This window comes from Dermacentor andersoni, chromosome 7, assembly GCF_023375885.2.
Source record: "Dermacentor andersoni chromosome 7, qqDerAnde1_hic_scaffold, whole genome shotgun sequence".
Taxonomy (NCBI): Eukaryota; Metazoa; Arthropoda; class Arachnida; order Ixodida; family Ixodidae; genus Dermacentor; species Dermacentor andersoni.
This window is the reverse complement of record NC_092820.1, coordinates 166,907,849-166,925,654: the sequence shown is the minus strand read 5'-3', so window position 1 is coordinate 166,925,654 and position 17,806 is coordinate 166,907,849. Positions and strand designations below refer to the sequence as shown.

General features: G+C 47.0%; 1 protein-coding gene and 1 long non-coding RNA gene across 18 annotated transcripts in view; one reads left to right on the top strand and one right to left on the bottom strand.

Annotated features, from left to right (window-relative positions):
- Nucleotides 1-17,806, top strand: part of LOC129385288 (uncharacterized) — a 482,098-nt gene that overhangs the window by 32,261 nt on the left and 432,031 nt on the right. The window lies entirely within an intron of this gene.
- LOC126533097 (uncharacterized) overlaps nt 1-17,806 on the bottom strand; it is a 99,341-nt gene that overhangs the window by 24,623 nt on the left and 56,912 nt on the right. For 13 of the 17 annotated variants that reach the window (XM_055071790.2, XM_055071792.2, XM_055071796.2 and 10 more), the window contains 7 exons: nt 11,447-11,494; nt 10,441-10,512; nt 8,844-8,921; nt 7,321-7,359; nt 6,770-6,817; nt 5,742-5,813; nt 349-387 (listed from right to left, as the gene is read on the bottom strand). In XM_055071790.2, coding sequence (XP_054927765.1) covers nt 349-387; nt 5,742-5,813; nt 6,770-6,817; nt 7,321-7,359; nt 8,844-8,921; nt 10,441-10,512; nt 11,447-11,494 — 396 coding nt within the window. The remainder of the gene's footprint in view (nt 1-348; nt 388-5,741; nt 5,814-6,769; nt 6,818-7,320; nt 7,360-8,843; nt 8,922-10,440; nt 10,513-11,446; nt 11,495-17,806) is intronic. The other 4 variants (XM_055071793.2, XM_055071799.2, XM_055071805.2 and 1 more) reach the window with 4 other exon arrangements.

Genomic DNA, 17,806 nt, shown 5'->3' with positions numbered 1-17,806 from the left:
TTGCAGAAGACTAGTAAATATGACAAAAATATTTTTAGGAAATGAATGAAAGCTATAAAAGGTGTACATAATTGTGGGTTGTAGCAATAGTGCTTGCGATGAGAGATCAAGAGAAAGACCAGCTTAGTTTGACATGGACGATATTTCGCGAAAGCCTATCCAATGTGCACCATCAACAACAAGAAAAGAATATGTCATGCTCCCTATTTGTAAAAACAAAGGTACTTAAAAAATTTCCGCGTGTGACTTTCAAGCTGCGCAAGCAATAGCATTTGCATAATTTTGGTACAAGTTTTTCTTGGAAGAAAATATCAGGATTGCTTTTTAAGCAGTGGCAGCCACACTCACCGGTGCTACCTGAAGACCCCGAGACTCCTCCACCGTTGCCTGGAACCATACAAAAGAAATATTTTTTAGCTGCACATATGGCATGAGTTCGTCGAGTGTGCGTTCATTAAAGTATATGGAAAATGTCGATCGGCGCCAAAATATCAGAGCAGTGTGTTTGCCGCTTTGATTCCGAAGAACGCAAAAGGATTAGCGTAATCACAGGACGTTGGCGAAATAATCGGGAAAACTTGCCATAGTGATTGTCGTAAAATGAATGTGGTTATGAAGGCTGAACACTACGCCGACAGCGCCAGAGCAATAACCATAAGATTTTCATGTTGAAGAAATATACGAAATAGGTATGATGTTCCCACACTCGTATTTAGACGTAATATTTAAAGCATGATGCTGGTAAATCACCATCAATATCATCAGCACATTTTTTTTTGTCCACTGCATGACGAAAGCTTCTCGCTGCGATCTCCAATTACCTCTGCCCTGCGCCAACCGATTCTAGCTCGCACGCGCGAATTTCCTAATTTCGTCGCACCACCTAGTCTTCTGCCGTACACTACAGCACTTCCCTTCTCTTGGTATCCACTCTGTCAGCCTAATGTTCCAACGGTTATCTAATGTGCGCACTACATGAACTGCCCAGTGCCATTTTTTTTTCTCTTAAGGTCAATTAGAATATCGTCTATACCCGTTTGCCATGTGATCCTAACGGATCTCTTTCTGTCTCTTAAAGTTAGGCATACCATTCTTCGTTCCATCGCTTTTTGCGGAGTCCTTAATTTGTTCTCAGGCTTACTTGAGAGTCTCAAAGTCGCTGCCCCATATGTCAGCACCGGTAAAATTCCCTGTTTTATATACTTTCATTTCAATTATAACGGTAAGCTTCCAGTGAGGAGCTGACAATGTCTGCCGTATGGGATCCAACCCACTTTTATTCTTATATGAAGTTCTTTCTCATGATATCCTAATGCTGCTAAATATCATAATGCTGAAACTCATATTAGAACGCTAACTTTCTTTTTTTCCCAGATACAAGCTTTTTTGTTCAAAGGTTTTAATGCCCTTGCCATGACGGAAAATGAGCGCGTATCCAGACACAACAATCATGTTTCTTAGCTCTCATAGTGGCGCAATGGCAGAAAAGTATTGGTGCCTTTTGCGGAGCGCGGACGGAGGCATATAAGGGGTGCGCGTCATCCCGTTGTACCACAGAGTGAACAATGTGCGAGATTTCTCGGTATTCAAGCGTAAGCTACTTGAATGGTCCTTTCTAGTTTACTTCATTGGTTGGTAATAGCTGGCCTGGCTCTCTGGTAACGATGTCTGGCGTCAACAGCTCTACTTGAAATGACGCTTTAAATAAAAAGCCAGAGTTTTCAACTGCCCTCCAATTTCGTGGCACTTGTTTGGTATTACCATTTAAGATACCTGACTTAAACAATGTGCAAGAGCTCTTGTTGGCGAACTAAGGACGTTCTGCTCAACTACAACGGCAAGACGGCCAATATGGAAGTGTGTGGCAGCAGTATACCCACTCGAAGTGCCCGTTGTGCCCGTGAATCTTCCACTACCACTGATGCTCGAACTGCTGCTGATGGAACCGTATCCGGAACTTATAACCAGAAAAGAGAAAGATGGTGTAGCTTGACATATGGCATTTTAAAAGTAGATGAGCAAAGCGAGAACATGGTGAAAGCGGGAGCCGTATATGGCTCCTGCTTTCATCTTGTCCTCGTTTTGCTCATCGTTTTGAATTTCCATCACCCGCCTTGCCCCGTGTTTCCCTGGATTATAAAAGTAGGTTATTTAAGGCGTAATGTTCGGTTCCGTGTACTACCCACCATAATATAGTTCCGTTCCGTGCTGGGTCAGTTGGGAAAAGCATTAGATGGTAGAGGAAAAAAGGGAGTCTGAAGTGTAGCCCAAAATGCAAAACATCGACCGGGATAGCAATATAGTAGACAGCGATACGAAGCGAGGATAGCAGTTTTGTTGACCGTATAAACTTCTGAACGTTCGCTTACTAACTAAACCAACGACCATGGTGTCACGCGCTCACAAGCAAACATGAACACATCTCGCTCGATTATCGCGCACACTCATTGTCAAAACCCTGGAGTGAGGAAGCACGGCAGCAGCAGCGAGGGAATCGACCTTCGCGCGGCCTGTCATTTTAACGCCACCTAAGTGGCGAGACCACAGCGCACACGAAGCTATTAGCACACGGCGCACTATGTCGTCATCGCAGATCGTTTTCAAGTCGGGCCCCACGCGGTAGCCCACACGCACCGGCGCCGGCGTGGAACACCGCCCGTTAACCTTGCTTAACTTCCTTGCTGTGTATATTGAACGTTTCTCTTAACCATCTTAAACATTTTTTTAGCTGCCTCAGTGTTTGTGCTTCTCTTCTTTATCATTCTGTCTGCCTTTTCCCAAGTGCAGGATAGCAAACTGGATATTTAACTTCCTGTTAACCCCTTCGTTTTTCGCATCTGCCGAGTCCTCTCCTCTAAAAAGGGGCGAACATATCATATTTATGGTAATACATCAAGGATGTGACCAATATTATTGCCTCTTTGCGTTACATGGTAAGCCCGGTTTGTAATGATCGACAAATGTCGCCCATGAACTGTGCGACTTAGCCAAAACAGAAGGAAATGAAGAGCTCTACATCATCAGATGGTTGTTCTTAGTATTCCTTATTTCTGACACCAACGCCCAACGGACTAGTGTGTAGTGGCCGAATGAAGTCCTTTGTGACGTGTGGACCTCATGGCGAGAGGTACAATAGAATTATTAAAGATTTTCTTTCCTCCGAATTCCAGCATGCATAGTCGCACATCACGATTTACCTTTTTCTATTTTTGGTAACCTTGTCACAATCCATAACTTTCTATGTAGAAGATATAAGAGATACGAATAATCTTTTCGGTCTTTCTCCGAAACTTCGATTAGCAACAACAAATCAGTTTCTACCGCTGTGGTATTTCCATAAACGCATCTCATTTATCCAGTCTTTCGAAAAACGCTGATTATCGCTGATGACCATACACTCCATTTTTTAATTCTCGTCGAAGCCACAGAACCAGCAAATTGACGCTGGGTGGAGCGGGCAGATTTGGTCAATTTACTCCGAAAAAGTATGTTAGAACTCTGTAAGTCGAGCTCATTGGTTACTTTAAAAGACCATCTATTCCTTTATTACGGGCAAACTGTCTCTAAATCGGAGCTCGCGCTAATCAGATCTTGTCATTTTAATAGGAAATAAATTAGGGTCTGCGGTTTTACGTTCCGAAACCACGACATCAATATAAGGGATGCCATAGTGGGGGACTCCGAAAAAATTTTGACCACCTGAGGATATTCCTTTTGATGTACATTTTTCCCGCATATGTAAGGCAAAATTTTTCAGCAGCCCTTTTTTGTGCGCACTTCGCAGCCCAAGTTACCATCCAAGCTATATTGCTCTCGTGGCCAACAACATCCACTTCAAATATGCGCTAGAAGATGCGAAAGCTTCAGCTCACACCTAACCCACACTACTCGTGCCGTTTTTTGACACTCAGTCCTAAAGAAATACCCTCGACTAGGGGACGTTTGAGGTATAATTAATAAGAAATAATCCGGTGAGGAAGTGTTGTTTGAAGCGGAAGCCTGATGACTGCGCTTGAAACAAAACAGAAAAAAGAACGGGATGCATTCCATCAAATGATTGGTCGGACCGTACGTTCGCAACCGGCACTAGTAATATGAGAGATGCATTTTTGGGGGCTCCGAAATAAGATTCATCGATCGCTTCAGATTCTTTTAGTGCACGGAAAGCGTGGAACACAATTTTCTTTTGCACTCTGCCCCCCCCCCTCCCTTCCTCCTCCTCCCTCCTCCCCCCTCCCCTCTAGGAAATAGTCCACAAGCACAGAGAATTGAAACGTAGAGCTCGTGCTCTTTGAGGCAACACCGTATGCACTGAGTCATCGCAGTGGGTCCAAATGAAATTTTAAAGAACAGACAGCTTTTAAGATATGGAAAAAAGAAAGTTCAGTAGTATGCGGCTCCTGCGTTGGCGATGAGGACAATTGGGTTATTGTTGGTGTGACGAAAAATGAAAGGGAACATTGGTGCGTAAATACAGCTTACGGCATCGAGACACACGGAACATTCAGGTGCATCAAGTAAATAAACAGCTGAAGTAATCGGCATTATTCACTGAGAATGCTTAACAAATATTGTTGGTGTTGTCACCTAAACCAAACGAAATGGGTCGCAGCACGTGTGGCTGGTAGCCACAAGTCGTAACCAGATATTTACCGTTATCCCTGAAAACGATGCGACCGGTGCATCGTAGCAGTACAAACCTAGCAATATAAAAATTTCAGAATAACAAACAGGCCAGAGAAGAAGCTATCAAAACTGCACAATGCGTCGCTGAACAAAAAAATGACAGGTTTAGCTTTACTCGACATAGGGTATGCATGAGAGAAGAAACGGGTGCAGCTGATACTCTAGTTGGCACTAAAAGGAACAGTTGGGCAGGTCGTGCAATACATAGAACAGACATAGAGTAACAGAGCGAGTGCCGAATTAAGTGAAACGTATTCGAGTATAGCAATAGATCATGTGACGGTGATTTGACCAGGAAATTCGCTGGTACAAATGATGGAGTCTAATGACGCCAGAGAGCGGCAAATGGAGATCACTGGGGAGAGGCTTTCGCTGTGTTGTCCACATAGAAAAGGCATATGATGATCATGATGCCTATCTTGTTTAGATTGATTTTAGAGTTGTAGTACGCACCTACCGAATATTTCAAACCTACATTCATTAAGACACCTAATTTTTCTTTGCATTTATGAAGCGGCGCTAGATCCATCACCGGTACTACCTGACGCCCCCAACCCTGATCCACCAGCACCGCGAGTGCCGCTAGTGCCGCAAAAGCCGCTTGCGCCATAGGCTTCAAGAGTAATTAAATAGACAAATGAAAACTTGATCGCATACGCTCTAAAGAAGGCTTCTTAACTAAAGCACTTTGGTTGTCTCAACTGGAACGATAAAAAACTGAGCCGCAAAAGTAGCGTGAACACATAGCATTGATTATAATAAGAAGAGGTCTGACTAGTGCAATTACGTGACACCGGCGCGATAAATAACCATAGTTCCTAAGGGAAACTAGAGGCTTCTACGGCGGTTCTTGAGGGCGTTCGTAGTGGCGCAATGGTAATTTCGGCGTGCCACCAACGGGGGAAAGAAAGTAATATTATCGTTTCTTTTGTTACTAATAGCGCCGAATTTATTCATTGAGTATGCGACCTTTCATGTAGCAGTTTTCGAGCAACATTCATTATAGAACGTGCTGGCAATATGCGCTTAGTTAAAGGTGTGGAGTCCGCACTCACCTGAAGCACCCGGTGTACCCGCCCATGATCCGCCAGTGATGCCCGAACTGCCGTACCCACCAGCGCCATAACCTGGTTCAAGCAAAATAACAGCGGACCTGTTGTCACATACCGATGACATAAATGCGTGCTTATTATCGCACACTGCGTAAGCACGGAAGAGTCATGAAGGTGCGGGATTTTATTAGTGGAGAAAGAGAGCAAACTGACACCAGCAGTATCGGTAAGTTGGAGAATCGCGGGTTTAGTCTACAGCACTTGATACGCACGAGAAATTGCTATAGCCGTTTCTGACGAAGTTCCTTCCATCAAGTGTGCGTACCTTGTTCAGAATGAGAAAAAAATTGACCTTAGTTTTGGTAGCTTCAGAAAAATGTAATGTTATTACTGATTTTATTATATATACCGGATTTAGTACTATTACAAACGCTTCTTCTTAGATCAATATTTACTCAGTTTAGTTCAGTTCAGTTTATTACCTTAAAAGTCCCCTGCAGGGGCTTTGCATCAGGGGTGGGTTTTATAAAATAGCCAAACCATCGGGAGAAATAAAAATTGTCGATTACAAGTTCTGTGAACGAAGAGCGCCCTCTCTCAGAGTAAAGGCGTTCCTTTAAAAAAGCTAGCAGCCGGAATCAAGGAGAACAAACAGACAAACAAACCTGACGCATTGTGCAGACCAACTCTGCTTCCGTAACGTAGATGCGAGTGTGGATGCACACAAAGCGGGAAAAGCGCATAAATCAGTCATAAAGCACGCAACAGAGTTGCGGGCCGAGGCGACAGGGCTCCTAGAGTAATGCTAAGGTGAGCGATTGCCGCTGTAGAATACCCAGATTTCCCCTTACGGTAGTATCTATTATTTTTCGTTGTTTTATTTGCGCGAATATGAAAAAGGAGGTGCTAAATTATTATAGTATATTTGGCCTAGCTTTCCAACACAAACAAAAACGCCTTAATTGTGCAACAGTTTTAGTGAAAAGAAAACACCCTGGTCTGTTTCTCTAAGAATTGGTAATGGTTCTCACCTGTGGTGCTGGAAGAACCTGTGGCTCCTCCAGAAGAGCCACCGTAGCCTGAAACGGAAACAAAATATGAAATTATCAGTATGCTGCGCACATTTAGCGTTTTAATACATGTCAATTAACGAGTGTAAATTGAAGTCCAAAGCCGAGTGAGAGAAATTATTACAAATTTCGGATTTTGGGAAGTCTAAGACGCGGCTAACAAAATTTGAAGACTAGTAAATATGACAAAAATATCTTTAGGAAATCAAGGAACGCTTTAAAAGGTGTACAGAATTGTGGGTTGCAGCAATACTGCTTGCGATGAGAGATATACAGAAATAGTAGTTTAGTTTGACATAGACCATATTTCGCGAAAGCCTATCTCATGTGCATCATCAACAACAAGAAAATAACATTTCATGTACACTATCCGTAAAAACAAAGGTACTTAACAAAATTTCTGCGTGCGACTTTCGATCTGCGCCGGCAATAGCCTGTACACAATTTTCATGCGTGTTTTTCATGGAAGAAAATATAATGAGTGATTTCTAAGCAGTGGCAGCCGAACTCACCGGAGCTACTCGTAGATCCCGAGGCTCCTCCACCGTAGCCTGGAACCATGAAGTAGAAAGAAGTTTTTAGCTGCAGATTTGGCACGAGTTCGCCGAGTGTAAGTGAATTTAGGTATTTGGGAAAAGTCGATCGGCGCCCAAATATCTGAGCTTTTTATTTGCCGCTTTGATTCCGAAGGACGCAAATGGGTTTGCGTAAGCACAGGACGTAGGCGAAATAATCGGGAAAACTTGCGATAGTGCTTGTCGCAAAATGAATGTGGTTGTGAAGGCTGAACACGACGCCGACTGCGCCAGAGCAATAACCATAAGATTTTCTGGTTGAAGTAATATACGAAAAGGGCATGATGTTCACACTCGAATTTAGACGTAATATTCAAAGTATCATGCTGCTAAATCATCATCCTCGCGATCAGCCGATTTTATGTCCATTGCAGGACGAAGGCCTCTCCCTGCGATCTCAAATTACCCCTGTCCTGCGCCACCCGATTCCAACTAGCACCCGCAAAATTTCCTGATTTCGTCGAACCAGCTAGCCTGCTGCCGGCCTCTACTGCGCTTCCCTTCTCTTGGTACCCACTCTGTCAGCCTAATGTTCCAACGGTTATCTAAGCTGCGCACTGCATGACCTGCCCAGCGCCATCTTTTTCTCTTCAGGTCAATTAGAATATCGTCTATACCCGCTTGCTCTCTGATCCAAACCGCTCTCTTTCCGTCTCTTAATGTTATGCCTAGCATTCTTCGTTCCATCGCTCTTTGCGCGGTCCTTATCTTGTTCTCAAGCGTCTTTGACAGTCTCCAAGACTCTGACCCATATCTCAGGACCGGTAAAATTCATTGTTTGTATACCTTCCTTTTCACTGATAAGGGTAAGCTTCTAGTCCGGAGCTGACAATGTCTGCCGTATGCGATCCAACACACTTTTATTCTTCTATGAATTTCTTTCTCATGATATCCTAATGCTGCTAAATATCATAATGCTGAAACTCACATTAGAGTGTTAACCTTGTTTTCTTCTTAGATACAAGTTTTTTTTAAAGTTTTTACGTCCTTCCCATGACGGCAAGTTGAGTGCGTATTCAGACACAACCATCATGTTTCTTAGTTCTCGTAATGGCGCAATGGCACAAAATAACTGGTGCTTGTTGCTGAACACGGAGGGAGGCATATGAGCAGCTCGCGTCATTCCGTTGTGCCACAGAATGAACAGTGCGAGACATTTGTCGGTAGTCAAGCACAAGCAGCTGGAATGGTCCTTTCGACATCACTTCATTGGCTGGAAATAGCGGGCCTGGCTCTCTGGTAACGCAGTCTGGCCTCAACAGCTCTACTTGAATGAAGCCTCAAGGCAAAAGCCGGACTGTTCAAGTTGCCTCCGATTTCGTGACAGTTGTTCGATATTAGCATTTAAGAGAACTGGCTGAAGCAACCTGTAAGAGATACTGTTGCCGAACTAACAACGTTCTACTCAACAACAATGACAACACGGCCAATATGCAAGTGTCTGGCAGCCGTATACCCACTTGAAGTGCCAGTCATGCCCGGGAGTGTTCCACTACCGGTGGTGCTCCCACTGCCGCTGATGGAACCGTATCCGGAACCTATAACCAGAAAAGAGAAAGGTGGTGTAGCTTGAAATATTGCATTTTAAGGGTAGATGAGCAAAACGAGAACAGGGTGAAAGCAGGAGCCGTATGCCTCATGCTTTCACCTTGTTCTCGTTTTGCTCATCGTTTTCAATATCCATCGTTCGCCTTCCCCCTGTCTTCCCTGGATTTTAAATGTAGGTCATTCAAGGTGTAAGGTTCGGTTCCGTGCACTACCTACCGTAAGATGGTTCCGCTTCCTGCTGGGTCAGTTGGGAAAAGCATTGGCTGGTAGAGGAAAAAGAGAGTCTGCAGTCTTGCCCAAAAGGAAAAACAGCGACCGGGATAGCAAAATAGTAGACAGCGATACGAAGTGAGGGAAGTGATTTGATCAGCAATGTAAACTTGCGAAAGCTCGCTTACTAACTAAACTAACAGCCACGGTGTCGCGCATGCACCAGTAAACATGGACACAGGTCACTCGATGACCGCGCACACTTGCTGTCAAAACGCTGGAGTGAGATAACATGGCAGCAGCTGCGAGGGAATCGACCTTCGTGCTGCCTCTCGCCTTAACGCGACCTAAGTGCCGAGACCACAGCGCACACGAAGCTATCAGCGCACGGCGCACTCCGTCCCCGTCGCAGATCGCTTTCAAATTGGGCCCCGCACGGTAGCTCACGCGCAGCAGCACCAGAGTCTAAACCTCGCACGTTAACCTTGCTTAACTTCATCGCTGTGTACTTTGAACGTTTTTGTGAAGCGTCTGAAACGTTTTTTACCTCCCTCAGTTTTTGTGCTTCTCTTCTTTATCTTTCTGTCTCCCTTTCCGCAGTGCAGGATAGCAAACTGGATACTTACAATCCTGTTAACCTGCTTGTCTTTCGTGTATCTCCTGAGTTCTCTCCGCTAAAAAGTGCGAAAATATTATATTTAGGGTAATACATGAAGTATCTGACCAATATTATTGCCTGTTTCCGTTACCTGATTTCCCCTGTTTGTACTGATAGACAAAAGTCACCCATGAACTGTGCGCCTTAGCCAAAACAGAAGGAAATGAAGAGCTCTTCATCAAAAGACGTGTGTTCTTAGTATTCCTTGTTTCTGAGACCAATTTCCAACGGACTAGTCTGTAGGGGCCAAGTGAAGTTTTTTGTGACGTGTGGCTCTCATATTGAGTGGTATAATGAAACTAATAATGATTTTTTTTCCTGGGCATGTCAGCATGCACTGTCGCACATCAAGGCTTAACTTTTTATACTTTTGGTAATCTTGTCAAGTATCTTGAGGGAAACTAGAGGCTCCTACGGCGGTTCTTGGGGGCGTTAGTAGTGGCGCAATGGCGATTTCGGCATGCCACAACGGGGGGGGGGGGGGGGGGGGGACGAAAGTAATATTTTCGTTTCTTTTGTTGCCAATAGCGCCGAATTTATTCATTGAGTATGCGACCTTTCATTTGCAGTTTTCGAGCAACGTTCATTATAGAATGTACTGGCAATATGCGCTACGTTAAAGGTGTGGCGTCCGCACTCACCTGAAGCACCCGATGTGGCCGACACTGATCCGCCAGTGATGCTCGCATTGCCGTAGCCACCAGCGCCATAACCTGGTTCAGGAAAAATAAAAGCGGAGCTGTTGTCACGTACCGATGACATAAATGCGGGCTTTTTATCGCTCACCGTGTAGGCACGGAAGAGTCATGAAGGTGCGGGATTTTATTAGTGGAGAAAGAGAGCGAACTCGCCCCAGCAATAGAGAGAGCAATACTCGCCCCAGTTAAAGAATCGTGGGTTTAGGTGACAAAACTTGATACGCACAAGAAATTGCTACGGCCCTTTCTGACGAAGTTCATTCCATCGAGTGTGTATACCTTGTTCAGAATGAGAAACAAATTGACCTTAGTTTTGGTAGTTTCAGAAAAATTTGATGTTATGACGGATTTGAACATACGGGATTTGGTAGCATCTCGGAACGCTTCTTCTTGAAGCATTATTTATTCAATTCAGTTCAGTACAGTTTATTACCTTAAAGTCCCCTGCAGGGGCTCTACATAAGTCGTGTGTTTTTATAAAATCGCCAAGTCATAAATAAATATGGTCGGTTACAAATTCTGTGAACGAAGAACGCCCGCACTGAGAGTAAGGGCGTTCCTTTAAAAAAGCAGGCAGCTAGCATTAAGGAGACTGAACAGATAACCAAACCTCACGCATTGTGCAGACCAACTCTGCCTCCGTAACGTAGATGTTAGTATGGATGTACGCAAAGCAGGAAAAGTGGTTAAATCTGTCATAAAGCACGCACCAGAATTGCGGATTCAGGTGACAGGGCTCTCAGAGGAAAGCTGAGGTGAGCGATTGCAGCTATTGGAACCCGGATTTCACCTTACGGTAGTATCTATCATTTTTTGTTATTGGTGTTACTAGTATTTTAACATATGTGGCCTAAATTTGCAGGAGAAACACAAACGCCTAAACTCTAACATTGTTAGTAGAAAGAAAACACCCGGTTCTGTTTCTCTAAGCGTTGGTAACGGTTCTTACCTGTGCTGCCGGGAGAACCTGTGGGCCCTGCGGAAGAGCCACCGTAGCCTGAAAGGCAAACTAAATGTGAAATTGTCTGCATGCTGCGCTCATTTAGCGCCACAATACACGTCGGTTAAGGTGTGTAAGTTGAAATCCAAAGCCGAGCGAGAGACGAAAATAGAAAATTCGAATTATGAGAAGCCCAAGAAGGGGCTAACAAAATTTGAACAAAACTAGTAAATATTACATAATTTTTTTTTTTGGAAATCGAGGAAAGCTACAGAAGGTGTAGAGAATTTTGGGTTGTCACGACAGCTCTTTCGTTGAGCAATAAAATGAAAGACCAGTTCAGTTTGACACGGGCGATGTTTCGCGGAAGGCTATGGCATGTGCATCATCAACAGCAATAAAAGCTATTTCGTGTTCCCTATTTGTAAAAAGAAAGGTACTTAAAAAATTTCCGCGAACGACATTTGATCTGCGCAGGCATTAGCCTTTGCACAGTTTTCATACGTCTTTTTCTTGGAATTAAAAATCAGCTTTGACTTCTTAGCAGTGGCAGCGGTATTCACCGGAGGTACTCATAGATCCCGAGGGAACCATAAAAAAGAAAGAAATTTTTAGCTGCACATATGGCACGAGTTGGCCGAGTATACGTTCATTCAGTTATTTGGGAAAAGTCGATCGGCGCCGAAATATATGAGCTTTTGGTTTGCGGCTTTGATTCCGAAGAACGCACAAGGATTTGCGTAAGCACAGGACGCAGGCGAAATAATCAGAAAACTTGCGATTGTGCTTATCGTAAAATGGATGTGGTTATGAAGGCTGAACACTACGCCGACTGCGCCAAAGCAATAACCATCCTATTCGCTGGTTGAGGAAATATACGAAAAAGGCATCACGTTCACACACTCGTATTTAGACGTATAATTTAAACCATGTTGCTGATAAAGCACCATCTTCATCGTCAGCCTATTTCATGCCCACTGCAGGACGAAGGCCTCTCCGTGCGATCTCCAATTATCACTGTCCTGCGCCAATCGATTCCAACTAGCAGCCGCAAGTTTCCTAATTTCGCCGCACCACCTAGCCTTCTGCCGTCCCCTACTGCGCTTCCCTCTTCTTCGTACCCATTCTGTTACCCTAATCGGCCAGCGGTTGTCTAATCTGCGCACTACGTGACATGCCCAGTGACATTTCTTTCTCTTTATGTCAATTAAAATATCGTCTATACCCATTTGTTCTGTGATCCAAACCACTCTCTCTCTGTTTCTTAAAGTTATGCCTAGCATTCTGCGTTCCATTGCTCTTTGCGCGGACCTTATCTTGTTCTCAAGCTTCTTTGTCAGTCTCCAAGTCGCTGCCCCATATCTCGGCACCGGAAAGATGCGCTGATTGTATACCTTCCTTTTCAATGATAACGGTGAGCTTCCAGTGAGGAGCTGATAATGTCTGCCATATGCGATCCAATCCATTCCTATTCTTCTATGAATTTCTCTCGCTAGATATCATAATGCTGCTAGATATTGTTACGATATTATCGGTAGATACCCGAGAGACGAGCCGCCGCGAGAACGACGACGAAGTGGGCCTGTGCCCTTGGCGCGTGTGAATGTCGGCCTGGCGCTCTGGCTCCAGTCTACTGTAAATAGTCTGTAAATAGCCTCTTTTGTCTGTGTCTTTCTACACGTAACATTCTGGTGGAGGTCAGCGATCCCCGTCCTCGCCACGGAACTCCGGAGTGGTCGGTACGTCGAGCTTGTCACCATGCCTCCCGGTGACGAGCCCGCCTCTGCAACGGCTTCGGCTGGTCCGACTGCTCCCGTCGTCACGGTTGCCCAACATCGCGACCCTGGTGTGTTCTCTGGCCTGGAGGGACAGGACGTTGACGAATGGCTCAAGCTATATCAACATGCCAGCGCTAATAACAGGTGGGACCCAACCATTATGCTCGCCAATGTCATCTTTTATCTTGGCGGCACGCCACGCGTGTGGTACCAGACGCATGACGAAGAGATCAGCAGTTGGGACTCTTTCAAAGAAAAGCTACGGGAGCTGTTCGGCGACCCCATTGGCCGCAAGGTTGCCGCGAGAAAGGCTCTTGCGTCTCGCGTTCAGACATCTACAGAGCCGTACGTTTCCTACATCTTCGACGTCTTGGCTCTATGCCGCAAAGCTGACGATGCTATGTCTGAAACAGATAAAGTGTCACATGTCCTAAAAGGCATCGCCGACGACGCTTTCAATTTGCTTGTTCAAGGCGACGGCATTCTTTAATGATGGCTTCGATTGTCGAGACATTGCCGAAAACAACGCCGACATCGCCGCGAGCTTGAGGCCGCCTGTTCGCCAGCTTTCTCCACGACGCCTCCCGATCCGCCAGCAACCACGATTGCCATGATTCAGGCCGTAGTCCGACAAGAATTTGAGAACATGGGTCTGAACTCCGTGTGTTCAACATCTCAACCCAGCGTTCCCCAGTTCTCCACCGGCCCTCCTCGTCCCCGACAGTCCTTTTCCGCCACATCTCGCCGCAACCCGTCCGATTGGCGTACCCCTGATGACAGACCAATCTGCTTTCACTGCTGTCGCATCGGCCACGTCGCTCGTCACTGCCGCAACCGATGGCCTCCGCCTCCTCGGACATACGCCACCACTTACTCCCGCACCTTTGGACCTTCTCTTCCCTATGCCACCCGCCGTGAACCCACTGCCGCTGATGCTCCTGCTCCGAACCTTCGCTACAGCCGCTCGCCCTCACCTCGACGCCGTCACTCCCGTTCGCCCCAACCCCGCCGCTTCTCTTCGCCGCCTATCACCTCCCGGGCCCAGCCGGAAAACTAGGCACTGCAGCTTCTGGAGGTGAAGCTGCGTTGTCGACACTGCCCTTAAATCCTCTGCTCACGTTAAACACGAACCAAAACCTTCTTGACGTTGACGTTGATGGATATCCTGTCACAGCACTCATCGACACAGGGGCACATCTTTCTATTATGAGTGCTGCCTTCCGACGACGACTGAACAAGCTCCTCACCCCAGCGTCGGCACGCGTCGTCCGCGTTGCGGATGGCGGTACTGTGCCTATCATCGGCATGTGTACGGCACGTGTTAGCATCGCCGGCCGCCACACTCCTGTCCTCTTCACCGTGATTGCTCATTGCCCCCACGACCTCATTCTCGGCCTCGATTTTCTCTCCGCGCATTCTGCTCTTATTGACTGCTCTGCCAGTACCCTTCGCCTTGAGTTACCGATTCTCGCAGAACCTTCTGACGCACCCCAATGCCGCCTACGCCCCACTGGCTTTATTTGCCTGCCGCCAAAATCAATAGCCTATATTGAACTCTTGTCTTCCCCACCAGTCCCTGATGGCGAGTACCTCGTCACTCCTCTGCGCGACATTCCACTACAGTATGACGTTACCGTGCCTCACAGTATACTTACTATTACTGCGAACCGCACTTTCATGCCTATCTTTAACTTTGGATTGTCGAAGCAAATTCTACCACAAGGTATTTGCCTTGCCAACGTTGATTGTCTCGGCGACCATCACGTGGCAAATTTATCAACCGATCCTTCTTGCGAGCTTAGCAGGCCTCTCGTGCCAGCCTCGGCCGCCGATCCCAAGATACAGAAAATGGTTGCGACGGACCTGTCTTCTGCGCAGGCTGAAGACCTTTATCGAGTATTATCGGCCTACAGAGATATTTTCGACTTCGACGATCGCCCTTTAGGCCAGACGCTCGCGGTCAAGCATCGGATTCTTACTGGCGATGCTACTCCTATTCACCGACGACCGTACCGAGTTTCTGCGTCGGAACGCCAAGTTATTCAAAGCGAAGTGAACAAAATGCTAGACAAAAACATCATTGAACCTTCTTCGAGTCCCTGGGCGTCACCTGTAGTGTTGGTTAAGAAGAAGGATGGCACGTGGCGCTTCTGTGTAGACTACCGTCATCTGAACAACATTACTAAGAAGGACGTCTACCCGCTCCCACGTATAGACGACGCCCTTGACTGCCTCCACGGTTCCAGCTATTTCTCTTCTATTGATCTTCGTTCTGGATACTGGCAGATTGCTGTTGACGATATGGACAGAGAAAAAACCGCGTTCATCACACCTGATGGCCTATACCAATTTAAAGTAATGCCGTTTGGATTATGCAACGCCCCTGCCACCTTTGAGCGTATGATGGACTCCTTGCTCCGAGGTTTCAAATGGTCCACATGTCTCTGCTACCTCGACGACGTCATCGTCTTCTCCCCCACGTTCGACACTCACCTTGAGCGTCTCACAGCTATACTTGATGTATTTCGAAAGGCGAAGCTCCAACTTAACTCGTCCAAATGTCGTTTCGGCCGCCGCCAAATTACTCTTCTGGGCCATGTCGTTGATGCTTCCGGAGTACAGCCTGATCCTGACAAAACTCGCGCTGTCCGAGACTTTCCGGTTCCGAAGACAGCCGCCGACGTTCGAAGTTTTGTAGGGCTATGCTCGTACTTTCGTCGTTTTATTCAAGATTTTGCGGCAATTGCTAGACCCCTCACTAATCTTTTGAAGAAAGGCGCACAATTCTCGTGGGGTACTGCAGAAGCCGCCGCCTTCTCTCGTCTCGTTACTCTTCTCTCTTCACCACCCATTCTCGCCCACTTCGACCCTGATGCCCCTACAGAATTGCGTACAGATGCCAGCGGTCATGGCGTAGGTGCCGTCTTAGCCCAGCGTCAGTGTGGCCAGGATCGCGTTATTGCTTATGCGAGCCGCCTCCTCACACCACCGGAGCGCAACTATTCCATTACGGAACGAGAATGCCTTGCTGTAGTCTGGGCGGTAGCGAAGTTCCGTCCTTACCTTTACGGTCGCCCTTTTTCCGTAGTCACTGACCATCATGCTCTCTGCTGGCTCTCATCGCTAAGAGATCCTACAGGCCGGCTTGGTCGATGGGCTTTGAGGCTACAAGAATTTTCATATTCCGTGGTGTACAAGTCTGGCCGCCTGCACCAAGACGCTGACAGCTTGTCGCGTTACCCTGTTGACGACCCTGACTCCTCCAATATTACCAGTGCTGCTTGCGTATTCTCTGTGTCGCAGCTGCTTCATTTCGCCGACGAGCAACGTCGTGACGCCTACATCAGAGCACTCATTGACCGTTTTGAACACTCTCCGGCCGACGCCACACTACGCCTCTTCGTCCTCCGCGACGGTACTCTGTACCGTCGTAACCTTCATCCGGACGGCTCTGAGTTCCTACTTGTCATACCTAAACACCTCCGCTCAACCGTTTTAGAAGAGCTTCACGACGCACCAACGGCAGGACACCTCGGCGTATCTCGAACCTATGACCGTGTACGTCGCCGTTTTTTCTGGCCGGGCCTTGCCCGTTCCGTACGACGTTACGTCGCCGCCTGTGACCTTTGCCAACGACGCAAGAAGCCTTCCCAGCTCCCCGCTGGTTACCTGCAGCCGCTCGACATCCCCGCCGAGCCCTTCCACCGTGTCGGCTTAGACCTTCTCGGCCCATTTCCGGAATCTACATCAGGAAACAAGTGGGTTGCAGTCGCGGCGGACTACGCGACCCGCTATGCCGTAACCCGCGCTCTTCCGACCAGCTGCGCAACTGATGTTGCGGACTTCCTCCTGCATGATATCATTTTGATTCATGGTGCTCCGCGTCAGTTGCTAACAGACCGTGGCCGTACGTTCTTAGCCAAAGTCATTGACGACATCATGCGTGCCTGCTCAATACAGCATAAGTTTACCACCTCCTACCACCCTCAAACGAACGGCCTCACTGAGCGTTTGAACCGCACCCTTACAGACATGCTATCCAAATACGTTTCAGACGACCACCGTGACTGGGACCAGGCTCTACCTTACATCACTTTTGCGTATAACTCTTCCCGTCTCGACACTGCTGGTTTTTCTCCTTTTTACCTATTGTATGGCCGTGAACCGACGCTACCACTGGACACTGTGCTTCCGTCCACCACACCATCAACCAGCGCTTATGCCCGTGATGCTATCGCCCATGCTGACCATGCACGCCAACTTGCGCGCGCTCGTCTACAAGTCTCTCAAGACAAACAAAAGCAGCGCTACGACCTCCGTCACCGTGATGTCAATTTTGTCCCCGGCACCCTCGTGTTGCTTTGGTCACCATCGCGTAAAGTTGGCCGTTGTGAAAAACTGCTTTCCTGCTACACGGGCCCATATCGCGTGCTTCGCCAAGTGACAGATGTCACCTACGAAATCGTTCTCGCCACGCCCACTACGTCCTCTGCTGTGACAACCAGTGACATTGTCCACGTCGCCCGACTCAAGCCCTACAACTCTCCACGTGCCTTGGATATTTAACTGCACCGTGACGGCGCTTTTGCCG